Here is a 17,323-nt window from a genome sequence, read left to right as displayed (position 1 = left end):
ATTAAGTGAGATAAGACAAACCTATTAATCTGATATTTTAGAAAGCACCTTCTGCAATTTGAAATCCTATAATTAATATCCAGCTATCCAAAAATATCTTAAATTGCCTTGCACTTCACTACTATCAGTCAGCCTTTGCAAAGGCAAACCTATTCCTGGGATAGCTTGATGTGTTAACAAAGGTTTCAGATAAACTTTATCTGGGGTAGGGAAATAGGGAGAAGTGGGCAATTTGCTTTATTTTTCATTTTGGTATGCCTTGTCTTTCTACTGCAGCTTGGTAGTACAGACACAGTGTGAAATGGAGGCCATGTGAGGCAGCATTTGAATAGCACAGGAATGATGAACTAGATAAGCACATGGAGTGTCATATTCAAACCACATGGATGCATGCATTAAAAGACTATTCAGTACAAATAAACAGTGCTAGGAATCTTGTCATAAAACAAAGAATCCAAAATATTTTTTTTTATTATCTGAAATAGGACTTTCTGTACTGTTTCTCAGTGAAACATGCATATTCCCAAGGTTTATTATCTTCATTAAATTCCAACATAGCATTTAAGCACTTGATTGGTTTTGAATTTAGTCCCCTCCACTCTCCCATTTTCCAGAGTGAACCACAAAAAATCATAAAATTTATGCTTCTAATTTCTGTGAATTTTTAGGTCAGACCACAGCTGCTGGGAAAATGTAGAAACTCAAAAATAAAACATTGTAAACAAATGTCATGCAAGGCAATGTTGAGCATGTATGCCTGTTAACATCAGATTCCTGTGCACTACAAATTAATACGACATGCTTTTAGAAGCCTAAAATACTGCTTTAATGTAGGAGATAGTGAGGTGAATTCTAGGTATCTGATTTTTTTACCAGTGTTTTCCAAGACAGTGCAAAACCATTAAGCTTACAATATTTCAAAACATGGGAACAGCCAACTAAATCCATGGAAGGTTTAGAATTTCCACACTGACACTCCCACAAGATTTTCCAGTTTCAGGTCAAGCATTTAGTGGCCAAGATTAAGCCCAAGAGCACTAAGGGACAGGGAGAAAGCATTCTATGCAATCTGGATTGTCAGGATGGCAGGAGATATGACCTCTGTGATCAAGTCCTTGGGCTGTACAGTGTCAAGTGTCAAACCAGCTGTTCTGGGTTTTGTTACAGATGCATTTAGTGACTGAGGTGAAAGACACGTAAAAGGTTCAGCCTTTAACTGTGTTAGTGAATCTACTCAGGTAGCCAGTTAATCTAACAATCACAGGACCAAAGTCAAAGGGACTATACTTGCCCCCAGTATAGTTCTCTGGGCCTTATGGCAGTGTTCCAGCTCCAGGTCTTGCCTTGATTAATCTAATAAAACACATAGAGAGAGACCACCACACACCACTCAAGATTGTATAAGAAAGATAGTGATGGAATGTGGATGGATTTACTTCCTTCCTCACCTCTACGGATTTCACTTTTCTTGTGAACTCTTCAGCTTTCTTCCCACCTCCTTCATCTTTCTTGCCTGATCCTTCTTCCCAATTTTCTCCAATACTGGTTTAAAGATGCATTTAAATGACTCCAACAACAGCTCACAATAAGATGTAGAGAAAAAAAAGTGGGTTTTTACATGGGAATAGAATAGAATAGAATAGAATAGAATAGAATAGAATAGAATAGAATAGAATAGAATAGTTCAGTACCAAAGGACATACAATGGTCATCTAGTCCAACTGCATGACCATGTCAGGGCTCACCAAAAGTTAAAGCATACTACGTGTGGAATGTAATCTAATTTAGTTTCCTGATCATCCTAAAGTTCCTTTAACAGCCAGTAAGGAATGGAGCATTGTGCCAAAGGAAAGGTCACAGATTTCACAGAATTTGCTGAGATGGAAGGGACCCACAAGGGTCATCAAGTCCAACTTTTAAGTGAGTGGCCTGTACAGGGATTGAACAGGGGTTGAACCCACAGCCTTGGTTTTATTCACACCATGCCCTGAGTAAGAGAGCGGGGATCTGAAAGCCCCCCGTTGGTGGAGAAAATATTAGCCTTTGTTGATAGTCTGAGGAATCTGGCTCCTGCATCAGTTGGATTCCCAAACACATTGAAACATCTGTTCCATTTTAGGTACAAATTATCTCAGTTTTAAAGTATTCATTCAAGCTGATATAAATTTAACTCAGATATACTCAATATAGCAAATCTGCCTAGGTTTAAACTAGAAATGGACAACTATCATCCTAAACTACACTTTCAGCAGTAAAAATTTGCTCTTAAGGTGTGCCCTCACTAGAGGCTTGTCTTTACCAACTTTTCTGCACAGGTTTTGCTCTTCCCAGGGCTGATGCTCCACACAGAGAGCTCCCACAGCAGCAAGATGGTGCATCATAGTAAGGCTTGCTGGGCACCCCAGTACCTGCACCCTCTCGGGGGAACCCAGCCTGGTGGGCACAAAGCCACAATCCTGGGTCTTTCATGTGGGAAGAATTTAACCAGTGTGAAACTAGTAAAACATGAGGGCAGGCTTGGTGTCCTGCAAGCCTTTGCTGCATTAGAACAAAGATAGTGACTGTAGTGACTACAAGCCCCTGTTCTGTTCACCTGTATTTATCCTCGCTTGTGCCTGCTCCAACAGCTTTGAATCTACCTGTTCTAAGTGCCTCTGCATCCACACAAGGAGAGAAGGGAGATGTTAGGGATCCCCAAATGCAGGAGGAGCATTAGTCTGAGGTGGCCATGAGCGGCTGAGAGTCCCTCAGAGAGCCATTCTGGGAGAAGTGCTGTCCCCAAAACTGCAATGTCCTAATTTTTTGGGTCCTGTGCTCGCCCTCCCCTCGTACATGGTCTGCAGACATGCTTTGTATCCACTGAGAGTCTGGACCTCACAGCCCTGGGCCCTGGTGTGCTGCTCCCAGCAATCAGCTGGGTCTCCTGTTTTGTAGATAATGTGATCACTTCAGGAGCTACAAAGAAAGAGTGAAGAGCATGTAATTTTTTTCCAGTTTTCCAATCAGAAATATTCACCTGGTGGCTGAGGCTAGCAGATGGCTGTAGAGGCCATCATATCCCAGCCTGAGAAGGCTTCCCGTGGATATTTAATTTCACTCTTTAACAGGTATTTGGCAATATCAAGGTACTGCCAACCCTACAAGCACCCTCTCATGGGAGCTACGGGATTCAATGGGACTGCAACAGTGACATGGAAAATCAGGGTTTGCAGTAAATTCTAAATCCCTCTTCCAAGACGTGGTTATACACTTGTTGACCATAAGTATGTTAAAAACATATGGAGAGGTAAATGTATTTCTTTGTGCCAAATCCTGAAACCCAGGAAAACTTCTCCAGCTGCGGACACTGACTTGCCTCGGGTGCATTGTGGCCACAGCAATCTGAGTGTAAAGAAGGCTCTAAGTGCTTGGGTCTGCAGCTCCAAGTTGTTGCCTGAAAGAGGAGTTTGTCTCCAAGAGGAGAGCTCTAGAGTTTATCCCTTGGCTTTGAAGAGCCACAAAAAACTGGCAGCTGCTCTAGGACATGAAGTAATAGAACATCTTTGTCCCAGGTTGGCAGACACATAAGTACCTTTGGACTTTATACAGATAAGTTTTGGAGTGTTGAGGATGATTCATGTCATGAAATTGCCCCTCAGTCTCACTTGTAGGTGTTTTTGTGGATTTTCATCTGCATGCTCAGCATGAAATGCCATGAAGCCAGCAGAGCTGATGTGATTTGCTCCAGCAGATTATCCCAAAGTTCATTGGCCAACTGCCTAAATGCTTTTGCTGTTACACAGAAGTGTGTTTGAAGGACTCACAGAGGAAGAGCTCTTGTGCAAGGCACCGATGCCATACATGCAGTCCAAATGCATACATTTGACATCGCTCTCTCATTAAAGGTGATCCTCATTCCACACCAAAAAATCCCTGAGATGTTCATGGATTCCCTTGAACTACACTCCCACAATATGTGCAAAGAGGTACTGTTTTGCCCAAGTCCTGTTTTGCTCACTTGCCTTTAATTTGTAAGAACAAATTCAGACTGGGAAAACAGACTTTCTGTTTGGTCCAGAATGAGTCTGCATTACTTGCTTCTCAGCCTAGGATTTCTTGGAGCCACTCTGAATTCTTTTTCATAAAGAGCATTGCTTCTAGACCCCATTGCATCCCTGCATACCTGTGCGTGGTGCTTCTATATTTCTTCCAGCTACTTACTGATGAGATCATCTCACTCAGGGGGATATGCAGGAAATATGGGGGGAAGTTATCTCTAGTTAGTATTTGATCATAAATGGTGCAAAAGGAGATGGTCAGAGGCATCTGCAAAAGGCAGAAAAGCAGATCTTTGCTAATGGGTGCAGTCTGATATCTGAATTTGTTCATTGGGTCTGTGAGGAGAGAAGCAGAGCTCTTGGCACCCACTCTGTTTCAGAGAGGCTATAGCTGCCCTACAGTTGCTAACCAAGAGAGCTCTTTTGCACATCTATCCAAACATAGGAATCCTATACTTACAGCCTTAGTTTGGAAAATAAGTCCGATATCCCAGGAGCATGGCTTTCCTTGTTCCAGCATCCCAACATGTTGCACCACACACAGTGGTGAATGAAGGAAGTGACACCTCTTTATGAGAAAGGACCTCTAGTTTCTGCCCCTCAAATGGTTTGAACAGAGCAACTGGCAAATGAGATGCCCTGATACTATTTCAGTTAATTCTGTGTCATTTAGTAAATGTTCATGCATGGCCATAGCTCTGACTAGATTATTTCTGTGTGTCCTTTGTGTTAAATTAATTTCCAAAGTCACATTGAGTGATCACATTTTACCTTGGGTGATGAATTAGTGATCTACCTCCACATCACACTCGTCTCATCAACCTGCACTCGCTGACCCCAGCGAAAGGCACTGCAGTGCTTCTGCCAGGTTCAGACTTCTCCTGTCCCTCCCCTGCCCAAATACAGCAGGTTCTCTTTACAAACATGTACTGCGAACAACCAGGAGCCCCTCCCACACTCCTCACCCTTCCCATGGCAGCCAGGAATGGTTTCTTTAGGGCTCTGCAGGCATCATCCCCTCCTGAGAGTGGCTGATCCTTGTTTGTCCTTTCTGACACACAGACAAAGGGTAACCCAAGACAAACAAGAGTGCCAAGCAAGCCCCCTTAGCTAATGACTGAATGCCTTGAAACACCTCTGCAAACACCCCAAGAGAAATGGCATGTGCTGTTGTGTAGTGTGATGAAACACTGATTTGTTGCATCTACAAAATGTCTTCATAATTGTGTGAAATTGAGTGTGAACAAGCACTTGAATTGCAGTTCATCAAACATAATTAAAGTGAAACACAGCAGCAGAAATACCCCTTTTATCTTGTGTAAGGGCTGATAACATAAATACAGAGCACCCCAGAATCAAAAAATTGACTAAGCAGATGCTTGCTAGTCTGTGAATTCTTTTGTAATGCAAAAATGACTTTTATCTCTCACTCTCTATTTCTGAATGCTCATCACTGTGCTGCCTGGGTGTTTTGATAAAAGGCAACAAATATATTTAGCATATACTCAGTTCATTTAAAAAATCAATCTACTTTATGTAATTTGGCAACAAAACAGAAATAATTTATAAATGTCTGCTACACTAATCTGGATTGAACTCTCTTTGATGAGCATAAAAAAAGTAAATAAAAAGGGTAAAAAAAAGGTACAAAGTAGTTAAAAAGAAGATGATAGAGCTCAGATTGTGTGATCTGTCCTGTAAAGAGTGTGTCATCTCCTAATGGTCCTACATAAAGTCTCCTTTATCCCCACAGAACAAAGTGCAGCATGGACTCAAAATAAAGGGGGGTGGATTTATTCCAGAAATGGCCCTGTGGTGTGGAAGAAAAGGAGCAAGATCTTCTCTGCTCTTCATCCAAAAGATGTCAGTTTGATCTACAAAGAAAGGCATCCTCAACACCACCTTCACCTTAGCCAGCCATTGCATGGAGGCAGGCATTGCACAGAGCATGAGAGTTTCCCACAGAAAACACAGTGGGGCAGGTGTTACAGTGCTTCTGTCCCCAGGTGCCCCAGGCACAGCCTGGACACAGCAGCCAGCAAGTGCAGCCTCGACGCCTCCTTCCCACTGATGAGCAGGCAATGGAGAACAGTCTGGTGCAGATTTAGAGATGAGCAACATAAACATGTTAAAACTATTTACTTTACATAAGAAGAGGGGCTCATTTTTTTTCTTACACTAAGAAAGGTTCATTGGGGGTAAGAAAGCTAGGCTTTGAAAACCCATTCGGGGATGAGGGCTCCAAACAGGAGATGTTGCAGGCTGTACATGGGACACAAATTATAACCTTGCATCCCAATCCAGACTATTCAAACATGAGAGATCCTTTGAAGATTCCAACAATCTCTTGGTTCTCTAACTCTTGCATTTTCTACACTTTTTAACTGAAATTTTAACTGAACAGTGTACTTTCAAAGGCAGGAAAATGCCTTGAAAGGGCTTAGCTGCAATGTGAAATGCCTGTATCTTTGGTAGATCTGGCCTTCACTCGCTAGGCAAACACATCTGTCAGTATTAATTGTCTCACAGTGGCTTTATACATGATTTCTCCACGATGGAGCTGAGAGGGTGTCTGTTCTTTTCCATTTTCTGTTTGAAAGCATTTGAGCTCTCAAGTCAAGAAAGAGGTCAAAAAACAAGCACTGGCCTCAGAGACTTCTCAGATCAGCCTGGAAAACACATCAGTTTTTGTAGCCCTCAAGAAAATAGACACTGTTCTCATTAACTGTACATTAGGCCAACTCAAATGACTAAGAACCCATTTACAGCCAGGTCACCAGGAAAGCAGATTTCAGCAGGAGGCCAAGACTGAACATGTGACCCCACTCTAAGGGTCATTAAATATATGTTTGAAACGCCAAATAAAAGTTCAAGTAACATTTTCTTTTCAAGATTTCATCCCTGTTTTTGAACCTATGTCACAGAAAGCAGAATCCAGCCCCAAGACAATCTTCAAGGGAAGGAATAACGCTGTAATAACACAGTCAAGCTTGCAACCCTGGCAATGAATGCTTATCTCACACTGCTCTCCCTGTGAGCAATGTTTAAAATAAATAAATACTGCAGGGGAGTTGTTGTTTGTGCAATTGTTGGGTTGTATCCTTGTGGCAAGCTTTTTATCATAATAATACAGGAGAGTACAGTTTGTTTGCAATGCAAGTTTGAGCCAGAGTGCAAGAGAACATAAAGTCTGTTAATAAATAACACCCTGGGCATGAGGGTTTTGCAGAGTGACTTAAAAAGTCAACTCTTTCAAAGTACAACATTATGCAAGTGCTATTGAAAAAAACCAAAAGAAAACAGAGAGATTTAATTTCTAGTCCCTTAGAATGACAGACATACTCTCCTCAGGAGAGACTGAGATTTGTGCAAGTGTGATGGGAGATGCAGCAGTACAGTGCCAGCTGTACAGGAACACACCTTTGTGTCCTCCCACTTGTGTTGTTCCACCCAAGCAGTGGCAATGGCACAACAGCTTGCTCATGAATTATGGTACCTTGAATGTATTTTCCATATCTGAAGACTATTACACAGTCAGATGGACAGATTCTCAGCAGGACTCAGACAGGTTGGTATTTTGTGGATTTGATGATATCATACCATACAGAGGTCCAGAGCTTATCATTATCTTGAGTTTAGGAGGTAGCAGCAGCAAATACCTACATCCTAACCTTCCCTGTGTAAGGACACAATAGACCAGAAAGAGGAAAGATAGCTGGGGGCTCCATAACTTTGCTGTACAAAGCTAATAGCAGTTCTTCACTGAAGAGGGACCATTTAATTACAGGGAACAGAAGGGAGATCAGGTCACTGGCCTTAAGGGGCAGGACCTCTTCCTAAAAGTACACGTCAGGCCTACCAGGACGGTGTGTGACAATACCAGTGCATACTGGCAGACAACACTGCTTTGCCCAACTTAGGAACTGCCAAATGCCAAGCCGGGCATGTCACCCCAGCACTTAATAATGTAACTTACAAGGAGTTAGAGAAATTAAACACTTACTTGGTCCAAGACCTATGGAAAATGCAGCAACATAGACAAGCAGGCTGGCCAGTGAGAGCCATTTCAGGACAGCAGGAACCTCCCCACTTTCCACATGAGACCCTGTTGTGCTTTTGCCTCCTGCCAGGGCAGTCCTGTTCAGTTCTCCTGTCCTGGCAACATCTGGGCTTTGTACATCAAATGACAATCTTTCTGTTGAAGCCATGCTAGCAAAGAGGTCCTTGAGACTCCCATTGGTGACAGTGAAGTTTCCTGGTCTCTGGAGTGAGAAATCCTCTGGAGACTGGCTTCTGCAGACCTTGGTTAAATTCACATGTATGTTACGGTTCACTAAGCCCATAGTGACCAACGATATTGCCATAACAGAAGAGCCAATACACAGAAAAGTTTTACTTCCAACTTGATCCACAAAAAATGTGGCTGGGACTGTGCTGACCACTTTAACCACTCCAACTCCAGTGGAAGCCAAGCTGGCAGCCTCATTGCTCTGGAACCCAACTGACTTCAAAACAGTCGATGCATAAAATAAAATGTTGGGTTGCCCAGTTGTTTGCACAAAAAACACTAGAGTGAGTCCGACCAGCATTCGGGCCCTCATGTTGTTTTTTGCACGAAACAGGTCCAAGAAACTATACTGATGTTCATCTTTCAGGGAAGATTTAATCACAGTAAGCTCTTTAGTAGCATCTGATGTTTCCCGTAGCCTCTCCAGTACTTTTCTCGCCGCTTCATCGTCATTTTTCATCACGAGAAACCGAGGGCTTGGAGGAAGGAAATACATGGCAACAGCCTGCAAAGCACCTAATGGAATCACCAGGCCAAACATGTACTTCCAGCCATGAGATATGCTGGCAAATGCATAATTTGAAATATAGGCAAAGAGAATGCCTATCACAATCATGAGCTCATTTAATGACACAAGGAGGCCTCTTCTGTGCTGTGGGGCGATCTCAGCGATGTACACACACGTTGCAATCGATGATAACGAAATGGAAATACCTATGGCAATCCGGCCCACAATGAGTACCTCGTATGATTCATAGGGCAGCAAAATCAGACTCCCCAGCACAAGTAAAGAAGATGCAATAATAATAGCAAGTCTCCTTCCAAATCTGTCTATAAGAAATCCACCAGTAAGGGATGCAAATAACGCTCCAAAAAGCAGGGAACTTACAATGACTTCCTGCTCTTTGCAAGAGAGTGTTAAAATGCTGCTCATCTGAAGAAGAGCTCCGGAGATAAGGCCCAACTCATAGCCCATCAGAAGTCCACTTATGGCAGCAATGGCAGAAAATAGAAAGGTGAATGTTCCACAACCTGAAATAAGAGCATAAAACAAAAAAACTTGAAAGAGTGATTTCTGCAACATTCTGACAGTTAATAGTAACTTTGATCTACCAGTTTTAAATAAATCTCTCTGTAACTTTTAGGCAAAGCAGTTAGGTACAATACACATCCAGCAGCAGTGGTGACATAAAAGCTATTTACATAAAAAGCAATTTCTGAAAAGAAAAAAAAAAAGTAATGAATATAAAATCTTTAACTTTAATGCCTTTGTGTCCCTTTTCTTTCTGATCAAAGTCAATAAGGTTTTGATCAGGTCCTAAATAATTAAACCTTCTACTTCAGAATATTATTGCAAAAAGAAATGGTGAGAAAGCAATTTTTGCCTTGAGATTTTTCAGTGTTTTTCCTAAACTGAGAAAGTCTCATCCACCCAACTAGAGTACCATGAGCAAGGAAAGCATAAATTTCTTAGCCAAATTGCTTCAACCTTGACTCAAATGAGAAACAAGTTTTCCCTCACCACTTATTATTTCCTTTGTTTCTCCTGAGGACGACATGAAGGCTGCTGGTACCATTGTTTTTATTTTGCCAAAATAAAGACTTTGGAGACTTATTCAGTGAGCATCAGGCTGATGCAGGTGTCTGGGATATTCTAGGGAAACTGTTCTTTGAGGTAAACTCATGAACTTTCTGGGCTTTGCTCACATCTAAACTCAGATTCTTTGGAATATCTTGATCAAATATTTTGCATCGCTTTTGACGGCCATAATGTCAGGAACAAGAAACAGATGATGAAAACAATGCAGACTACATGCCTTTGAATCTCCACTTTAAAACAAACTCATTTTATACAATCGTGATTCATTGTTTATTGTTACAAGATAGATTTGACTGATCATATTCTACTAACTGTGAAGCCTTTTGCACCCTAAACCTTGAGGAATATATCAGTTTGTTATTTTTGGTCTCATTCTTCCTCCCAGCATGATTTTCCTCGCATCATGATGTTGACTACCACACAACTAGGAAAAGAGTAAATCATCTTCTGATTTTCCAATTAGTTAGAGAGATGGGACATGTCAGATGAGAGGTGCATTTTGCAGCATAACTGAGTCCATATTTAGTTAATTCTCCTGGAATTCTCCTGGAGTGGTATATGGTCTAATTGGAAATGATACACAGAGTTTATTTTCAGCTCATTTTTCTAAGGTGTTAAGGCTGTTTGATCACACTGACTGCTCAGAGCTCCTTGCCAATAATTTTGAGCACATTGGTGAGGATCAGCCCCATTTCATAGAGGATATTACATTTCAAAAGCAAATCTTGAATAGAGAGAAGGAGAGCAGCCCTAGCAGTACATCTGCACTGCTAAAGTAAACAGTGCCAGAGCCCAGGCCCAGACTCTGGCATGTGGCCACATACCCTACTAAATTGCTGGCAGGATCCCTGCCACATTTTCAGCCCAAGCCACCTTGTGCTCTCCTAACTCCTAGAAGCAAACAATTCCACCACCCCACCCTGCAGCCACTCCATAGGCAGACGGGTTATTATGGAGGGTAGCACAGTACAACTGTGAATATAAGCAATGCCTTGGGGGTCAGGGGAGATGTGTAAGCCCATTAAATTTATTAAGATAAGCATCACCTATTAGCTCTCCTAACTTTGAGCCAAACAGCTGAACCAAACAGCAGCAGCCCTGAGACACTGCGTGCACCAAATGCACCTCAACTAACTCAGCTGCTGAGCTGGTGTGGCTGGTAAACCAGAGATAGACAAGAGATAGGGGAGAAGCACATGGTTTTGTCTTGATGGGCTATAAGGACACAGAGGGAATGGGATTATTGTGAAAAGTCTTTCAGAAGGTGGGGGCAGGTGGTAGATTTATTGGGAATGGAGATGGGACATCTTGAAGAAAATAACAGAAACAAATATGCAAAATGCTCCAGTGATGGAACAATCTTTTCTATATTGTTGTTGCCCAGATCTGTTAATATTTCTAAAGCTTTTTCTTCCTTTATATCTGCAGTATCTGAGACCATTTCACTTATTTTAAATAGAAGCATGGGTTAGGTCCTGCTGTACCTAACCCATGCTCCTATTTGTGCTGCATCCTGCAATGCACACATGCAATATTTGTTTTAACATTTCAAAACATAGTTTCTCCTCCCCATTTATACTTTTGAGTTGCCTGCTTGCTGTATTGGGAGAATATACCCTTCCTGGCTGGAAATCTGGCCTGAAAACAACACAGTGTTGTGCTGAAGGAATGAGCATATCAGAAACTAAACTGCTCATCTGATCTCAGTGCTCTGCCCGAACTACTGTTCAGTGCTGATGTTTGTGCCTTCTTGAATATCTCTTGAATATTTTACATCATTGAGCCATGTATATTTAATGTAGGATTTTAACTCAATTTATATATGATGGACTAGAGAGTATTGTGTTCATCCAGTCTGACACTCACAAACAGCACAACATGATCCTTCAGACACACTTCAGTTATGTTTTATCTCAACCAGGCAATTTAAAACATTCAGCTTTGATTTTAAAATGGCTAGTGATTGAAAACCAATGACTTTAAGTCATAGGTCATCCCAATGGCTAATTGCTTTCACTGTAAGTTATCTGTAAATTATTTCTAGACAAAATTTCTGCAATTTCAGCTTCCAGCCATCAGATCCTATTCTCTATTTCCCCACACTTAGCTGTGTTCACTAACTACAAACTTATAGCCTGTCATTGGGTCGTCTCACAGATATCTCCTTTTTTAGCTACTTACCCTGTGAGGCTTTACAAGTTCACCGATCCCTTAAGTATTCAAACCTCTGTTCTCTGAACTTTTTCAGACCACCAAGTTCTTCAGTAAATTGTGATCTGGACCCAGTGTTCCTGCAGTGATTACACAGTGCCAAAGAGAAACTTGACATAATTTTTCTAGTCCTGGAGGACACTTCCCTCTCTACTTGTCCAAGGATTCTCACAGACACGGACAGAAACTTATCTTCTGGTTATCATTCAGGAAAACCTACTTCTTTTCTGGCTGGATTCTTTCCAAGGCACTGCCTCGCCTTTAAATATGGCCTGCCTTGTTTTATGCTAATGAGGAATGCAAATCACTTTACATTTGTCTGTATTAGGGTTCAACTCACCTAACTGTGAGACATCTATATCATCTCTAGATTTCTCTTGTAACCACTTGAGAAAAATAGTCTCTTCTAGACATCTGAATTCGGGCGGATGCCTACTTCCCTCCATTGCCTATAAAAGGAAGCTGTGGAGCTTGCTCAGATGCAGATGTCTAAAGTTAGCAGAGAGGAACCCCAGACAGCACATTCACTTGCACTCAGCAGGCCAAGGCATCCAAATTGCATTCAGCCAGTGACATGTCCCATTTATTGATCACCCATCACCTATATCACCCTGTTAAATAATCTGTTTTTATTTTCTTCCAAGAAAATGAGAGCAGTAAGTAACAGAGGGGCAAAAACTGAGTTTAAGGCTCTCCAGCCGAAACACAGCAGCATGGACAGTGCACTCTGTTGATACTTTGAACTCTGTGCCCTGCATAGTTCTTAATTCTTAAAATGCTGGGAGTGTCATTTTTGTATGGTTTCAGTTTCTGAATGAGAGTGTCATGTCAAATATCTTGATAGAGTCCACTACCAGCACTGTTCTTTACAATCCAAACTGCGCTCACATCAGCCTGTGGCCCTTAGATCAGAGAAACTGATATGTTTATTTATTTTTAGTCTGACAGTCTGTGCAAACTGGATGTAGAGCTTGGACACCTGGGAATTGATAGGGAAGCATTCAAGCCCATATATTTACTGCTTCTCCAAGTAGAGCAACTTGATCAATGTCTTCATGTTTATTTTTTTTTTGTTTTCACTGGGTCAGCTGGTATTCTTCTTCATGTGTCCAGTGACACATACCCACAGTTGTACAGAAATAGTGGAGGGCTGTAACTAGAGCACCCCTGAAAGAAAAGGAGATCCTGATGTGATGCAGAGGGAGACACATTGTCCTTCTGCATTAGCAGCAACAAAGTCAGTAGTTAACTTGGTGTCTCTTGTCCCTCACAGGCACTATTCCACTGAAAAACATTGTTATATCAACATGAGCTTTTGTTTTAACTGGTGTACCCGAAACTTGCCGGCTCACCACTGCCTGCTGAGTTAAACCTTGAAATATCTGCTCTGTTTCCCTTCATGACCTTCCTCTAGGCAAAATTCCCTCTGACTTCAGCATATGTTTTGCTTTACCATTTCCAGATAAAAAATGTTGCAGTAGTTGTACTCACAATCCTTTTAAGTGTCACTTTGAATGATGCTTCTGGCAGTTCTTAGGCATTCCTTTTCTTTTTACAAAAAGCTTCTTTATATATTTATACATATATTTCTCTTATTTTTATGAGATGCCAACAGAACATACGGCAGTGTACAGCCCAGGGGAATAAAATATTTTAATGATAGCTACCAGAGAATTTTCTCCTTCTGTCTGCCACTGACACCATGGCTAATGAGTGTGTGGCTGGTATGTGACAAGTGATTGGAAAGTCTATTCTCTAGTTTCCCATGTAAACAAAGTGGTTTCTCACAACTGGTGTTCAAGTCAAAAGCAGCCCTACTTGGCAAACAAACCTATCTTTAAGAACATTTGTTGGAAGTGTTTATGCTTGGTTCCTGAAAAGGAGACCAACTGCAGTTGCAGTACAGCAGCACAGTGTACCGACCATGAGGCTGGATGGGGCCAAGTACTACGGGTGTGCCCCTTCACTCACTTTCAAGCACATATTTGGGGAAATACATTCATTCCAAAGGCACAGTATTTGGTCTGTGCATGTATTTTATGGGCATTATGGATAAATTATCAATGCCAGGGAAGATCTGCAAGCAGGCTGATTTGGGGAACAGCAGTCTTCACCTTCCTAATGGGAGGGAGAGAGATGGGAAAGAAGCCCTTTCCAGCTCAGTTTGGCAGTACCAAGCTCCATGTTAGTTCAGACACCGAGATTTCTGTGGTGTAGTTTTGCTTTCTCCCAAGAGATCATTCAGGGTGCATATAGAAAACTACTGGGAGGGGAGTAGGGAGATTACTTTATGTAACCTGTGCAAATATATCTATTTTGATAGGAGGAGACACGACAATCTCTTCCACCATGGTACTTTTTTCTGTTTACTTTGACTTAATCTGAGATGAGAAACATCTCAGTTCGGAAGGGAAGGAAAGTATTTTCCTGTCAGGAGAGTTCTTTAATCCTTGCAGTTTCTTTGATCTATTTAGACCTTTGGAAAGTGAATTCAAGTTCTGTCAACTATTGGTTAATAAGCACAGGTTAAAAAACACTAATGAGTTGAATGCATTGCCTAGACATAAATCCACAGCATGGAATATCTTTTTTTTTCAATATAATGATATCTACTTTTATCTAAAATAAATTTTAAAACTACAGCATCTGTATTTGAAAATTTTAGGCTGTCTCTAATAACCAATTTGTTTTGCACCTGAGTGCTGTCTGACATACAAAAAGTGCGTCTTTCAAGGGATATAGTATTTAAATTTCCCAAATTGTCATTAAACAATATTTTGCTGAAGTGTATAACATGAGGATCTTTTTTTTCTTTTTAGGATAAATGTTTGATGGCATGTATTGGGAATTGCCGCATAATTAAATCATGTTTTTGCTTCTCATAAAAGGTAATTTTCCCATTTTCATGTTATCATGATCTTTGCTGTGCTGCCACAGTCACTTTCTCTATCTCATCCAATTGTTGGGTATAAAGAGATATATGTTACCCTGTTGCTCTATTCCAACACCTGAGATTTCTTTAGATCCAGTAGCTGCTCAGTAGGTGCATTTCTCCTATTAGCTAGAATACATCTGACCTACCAAAAATAATGCCAGGGCCATGGGGATCACAATAATTTGACAAATGGGAATCCTCCCACCCAAGTGTGAAAAGCAAACCCAAAACAAATACTTTGTAAATGGAACTAAAAGAGAAGGTTGAAGGAAACAAATGTTCCACTCATCTAAACTCCTCCAGTGGTGGAAAGCACTGAACACTTTGTACAGTATAAGCCATAATGTACTCTGTAAACAATATTCAAATTTCATGAACAAAAGTTTCCTGACAATGATGGAAAGACAGGGAATGCAGATCCCGGACAGACTCACCATGGCCACATCCTCTCTTACTGCTCTGCTGTGTAATTTCATTATGTCAACAGGCAGCCTATCCCCTCATTACACGAAATGGCATTTGGGTTTTGTTTTGTCTGGTTCTAATAAGAATCAAGAAGTCCTTTTACTTTCTAACTATGTAATTATATATTCTTCAGATTACTGCTTTAATTTTTGAGGGTAAGGACAGATGTGCAATTTGCACATACTCTTCTAACCTTAACCCATGTGCTGCAGAAACTTCGCTACCTGTTTATTGCTATCCTATAACCATCTGCACTGCTCTCCTCAGTCCCAAAGGCAATGTTAAATGAGTCTGCACACCTACTGACTTTCTGTTCTTGGCTAACCTCTGATTCCAGTGTCAGGAGACATTGCTTGACAGATCACTATTACACTCCAACAAAGCATATGTGCCTATCGTTTCTGAATATTCTTGCATTAATCAGTTCATTCAGCTCAAAGTGAACAAAATCTCCTTGGGACATTGTCATTTCTGGCTTATGACCATGCTGTCCTGTTTGGGTACAGCTTATAATAAGGCATAATAAGCCTTGTGGCTGAGAAATATCATGATTGTGGAGCATTATCCCCTTCATCTTATCATCTGGGAAAGAGTTTCAAAATGCAAAACCATGCTGCAACTGAAAAAACTGGCTGGGTAGGACAGCAAAGATGAAGAGCTAAGAAATGAAGTTTCTGCACTTAAAAACTTTTTGAAGAATAAATGTTACAGCTGATTTTTGAGGGTGTCAGCACAGAAACCCTGTTTCTTCCTGAAATGCTAGGGAAGTAAAAACAGAAGGGAGACCCTGTCCCCCCCACCCTGTATTGTTCCCCTGCATGGACAGGTGCAGTGCTTGCCTGGACTCCCTCCACTTACTCCGGTGAAAGGGCTGAACTGCCCCCGAGTGTGCAGATCACTGTTGTTAGAGGGCAGCAGGTTCTCCTGTCTTTCAGATGGCTGATCTCCATAAAGGAAAATGATTTACACAATAGACAACACCTACACGAGCAGTAGGACCAAGGCCTTTTAGGGAAAGTATCACACAAGCCTTCATTCAAAACTCAAGCTGGCAGTCCCCGTCCTTACTCATATGTTCCCCTCTTGTACTTTTAGAAACTGAGAGGGCACGTCCCAGGAGCCCCTGAGCTTTGTGGGGCCGTTCTCCCGCGGCCCCGAGCATTAGCGATGCGGGCAGCTGCCGCTGGCCACAGCTGGCACTCAGCTCCTGCCTCCTTACCTGCTGCAGCCGGGAGCCGGGAGCGGCTGCAGCCCCGGCTGCGCTCCTCATCCTCCCCTGCTCTCATCGTCTGGCTCTGCTGGCTGAGGTCCTCCGTGCTCTGCCCAGGTACCATCACTGCCCCTTCGCACCTTGGGCGGGAGCACTTCACAGCGCTGTGCTCCTTCCCCGGCCGGCCAGGAAAGGGCAGGTTGTTTTCCTCATGGCAACAAGTTCCTGAAGCTGGCTGAAACCAAATGCAAACCACAAAGTGGTTCGTGAACAACTTTGTTGCTATTTCAGAAGGCTTTGCCCTTTGCAGTGACACAGGCTGTTGCTATTCTGGGGAGCCTATTGCAGGCGAGGGGAGGGCCGTCTGTCGGAAGTATTGCTTTTGCCTTTAACAAATAGTTGAGACATCAGACATCTATCCATGCACAGCTCCATGCACATTCCTTACCCATTCACTTACTGGGTCTCTCTCTCTTTTTCCCTGTCCCTCTTTTCCTCCTCTCCCTGTGTTCATACGCACAGGTTTTTAGCAGAGAAGGCACACTAAAGGGGAGGCTTTGAAGTGTTTGCTCTGTCA

General features: G+C 42.0%; 1 protein-coding gene across 2 annotated transcripts in view; it reads right to left on the bottom strand.

Annotated features, from left to right (window-relative positions):
* The window catches only part of SLC2A12 (solute carrier family 2 member 12), a 30,639-nt gene extending 13,576 nt beyond the window's left edge, over nt 1-17,063 (bottom strand). Inside the window, exons 1-2 of one of the 2 annotated variants that reach the window (XM_059842055.1) lie at nt 16,756-17,063; nt 8,041-9,357 (exon numbers count right to left, since the gene is read on the bottom strand). In XM_059842055.1, coding sequence (XP_059698038.1) covers nt 8,041-9,357; nt 16,756-16,870 — 1,432 coding nt within the window. In that variant the 5' untranslated portion in view covers nt 16,871-17,063. The remainder of the gene's footprint in view (nt 1-8,040; nt 9,358-16,755) is intronic. The other variant, XM_059842053.1, reaches the window with a different exon arrangement.
* Between the last annotated feature and the right edge of the window lie 260 nt (nt 17,064-17,323).

Source organism: Haemorhous mexicanus, chromosome 3, assembly GCF_027477595.1.
Source record: "Haemorhous mexicanus isolate bHaeMex1 chromosome 3, bHaeMex1.pri, whole genome shotgun sequence".
Taxonomy (NCBI): Eukaryota; Metazoa; Chordata; class Aves; order Passeriformes; family Fringillidae; genus Haemorhous; species Haemorhous mexicanus.
The sequence above is the reverse complement of the archived record's forward strand: the minus strand, read 5'-3'. Positions and strand labels throughout refer to the sequence as shown.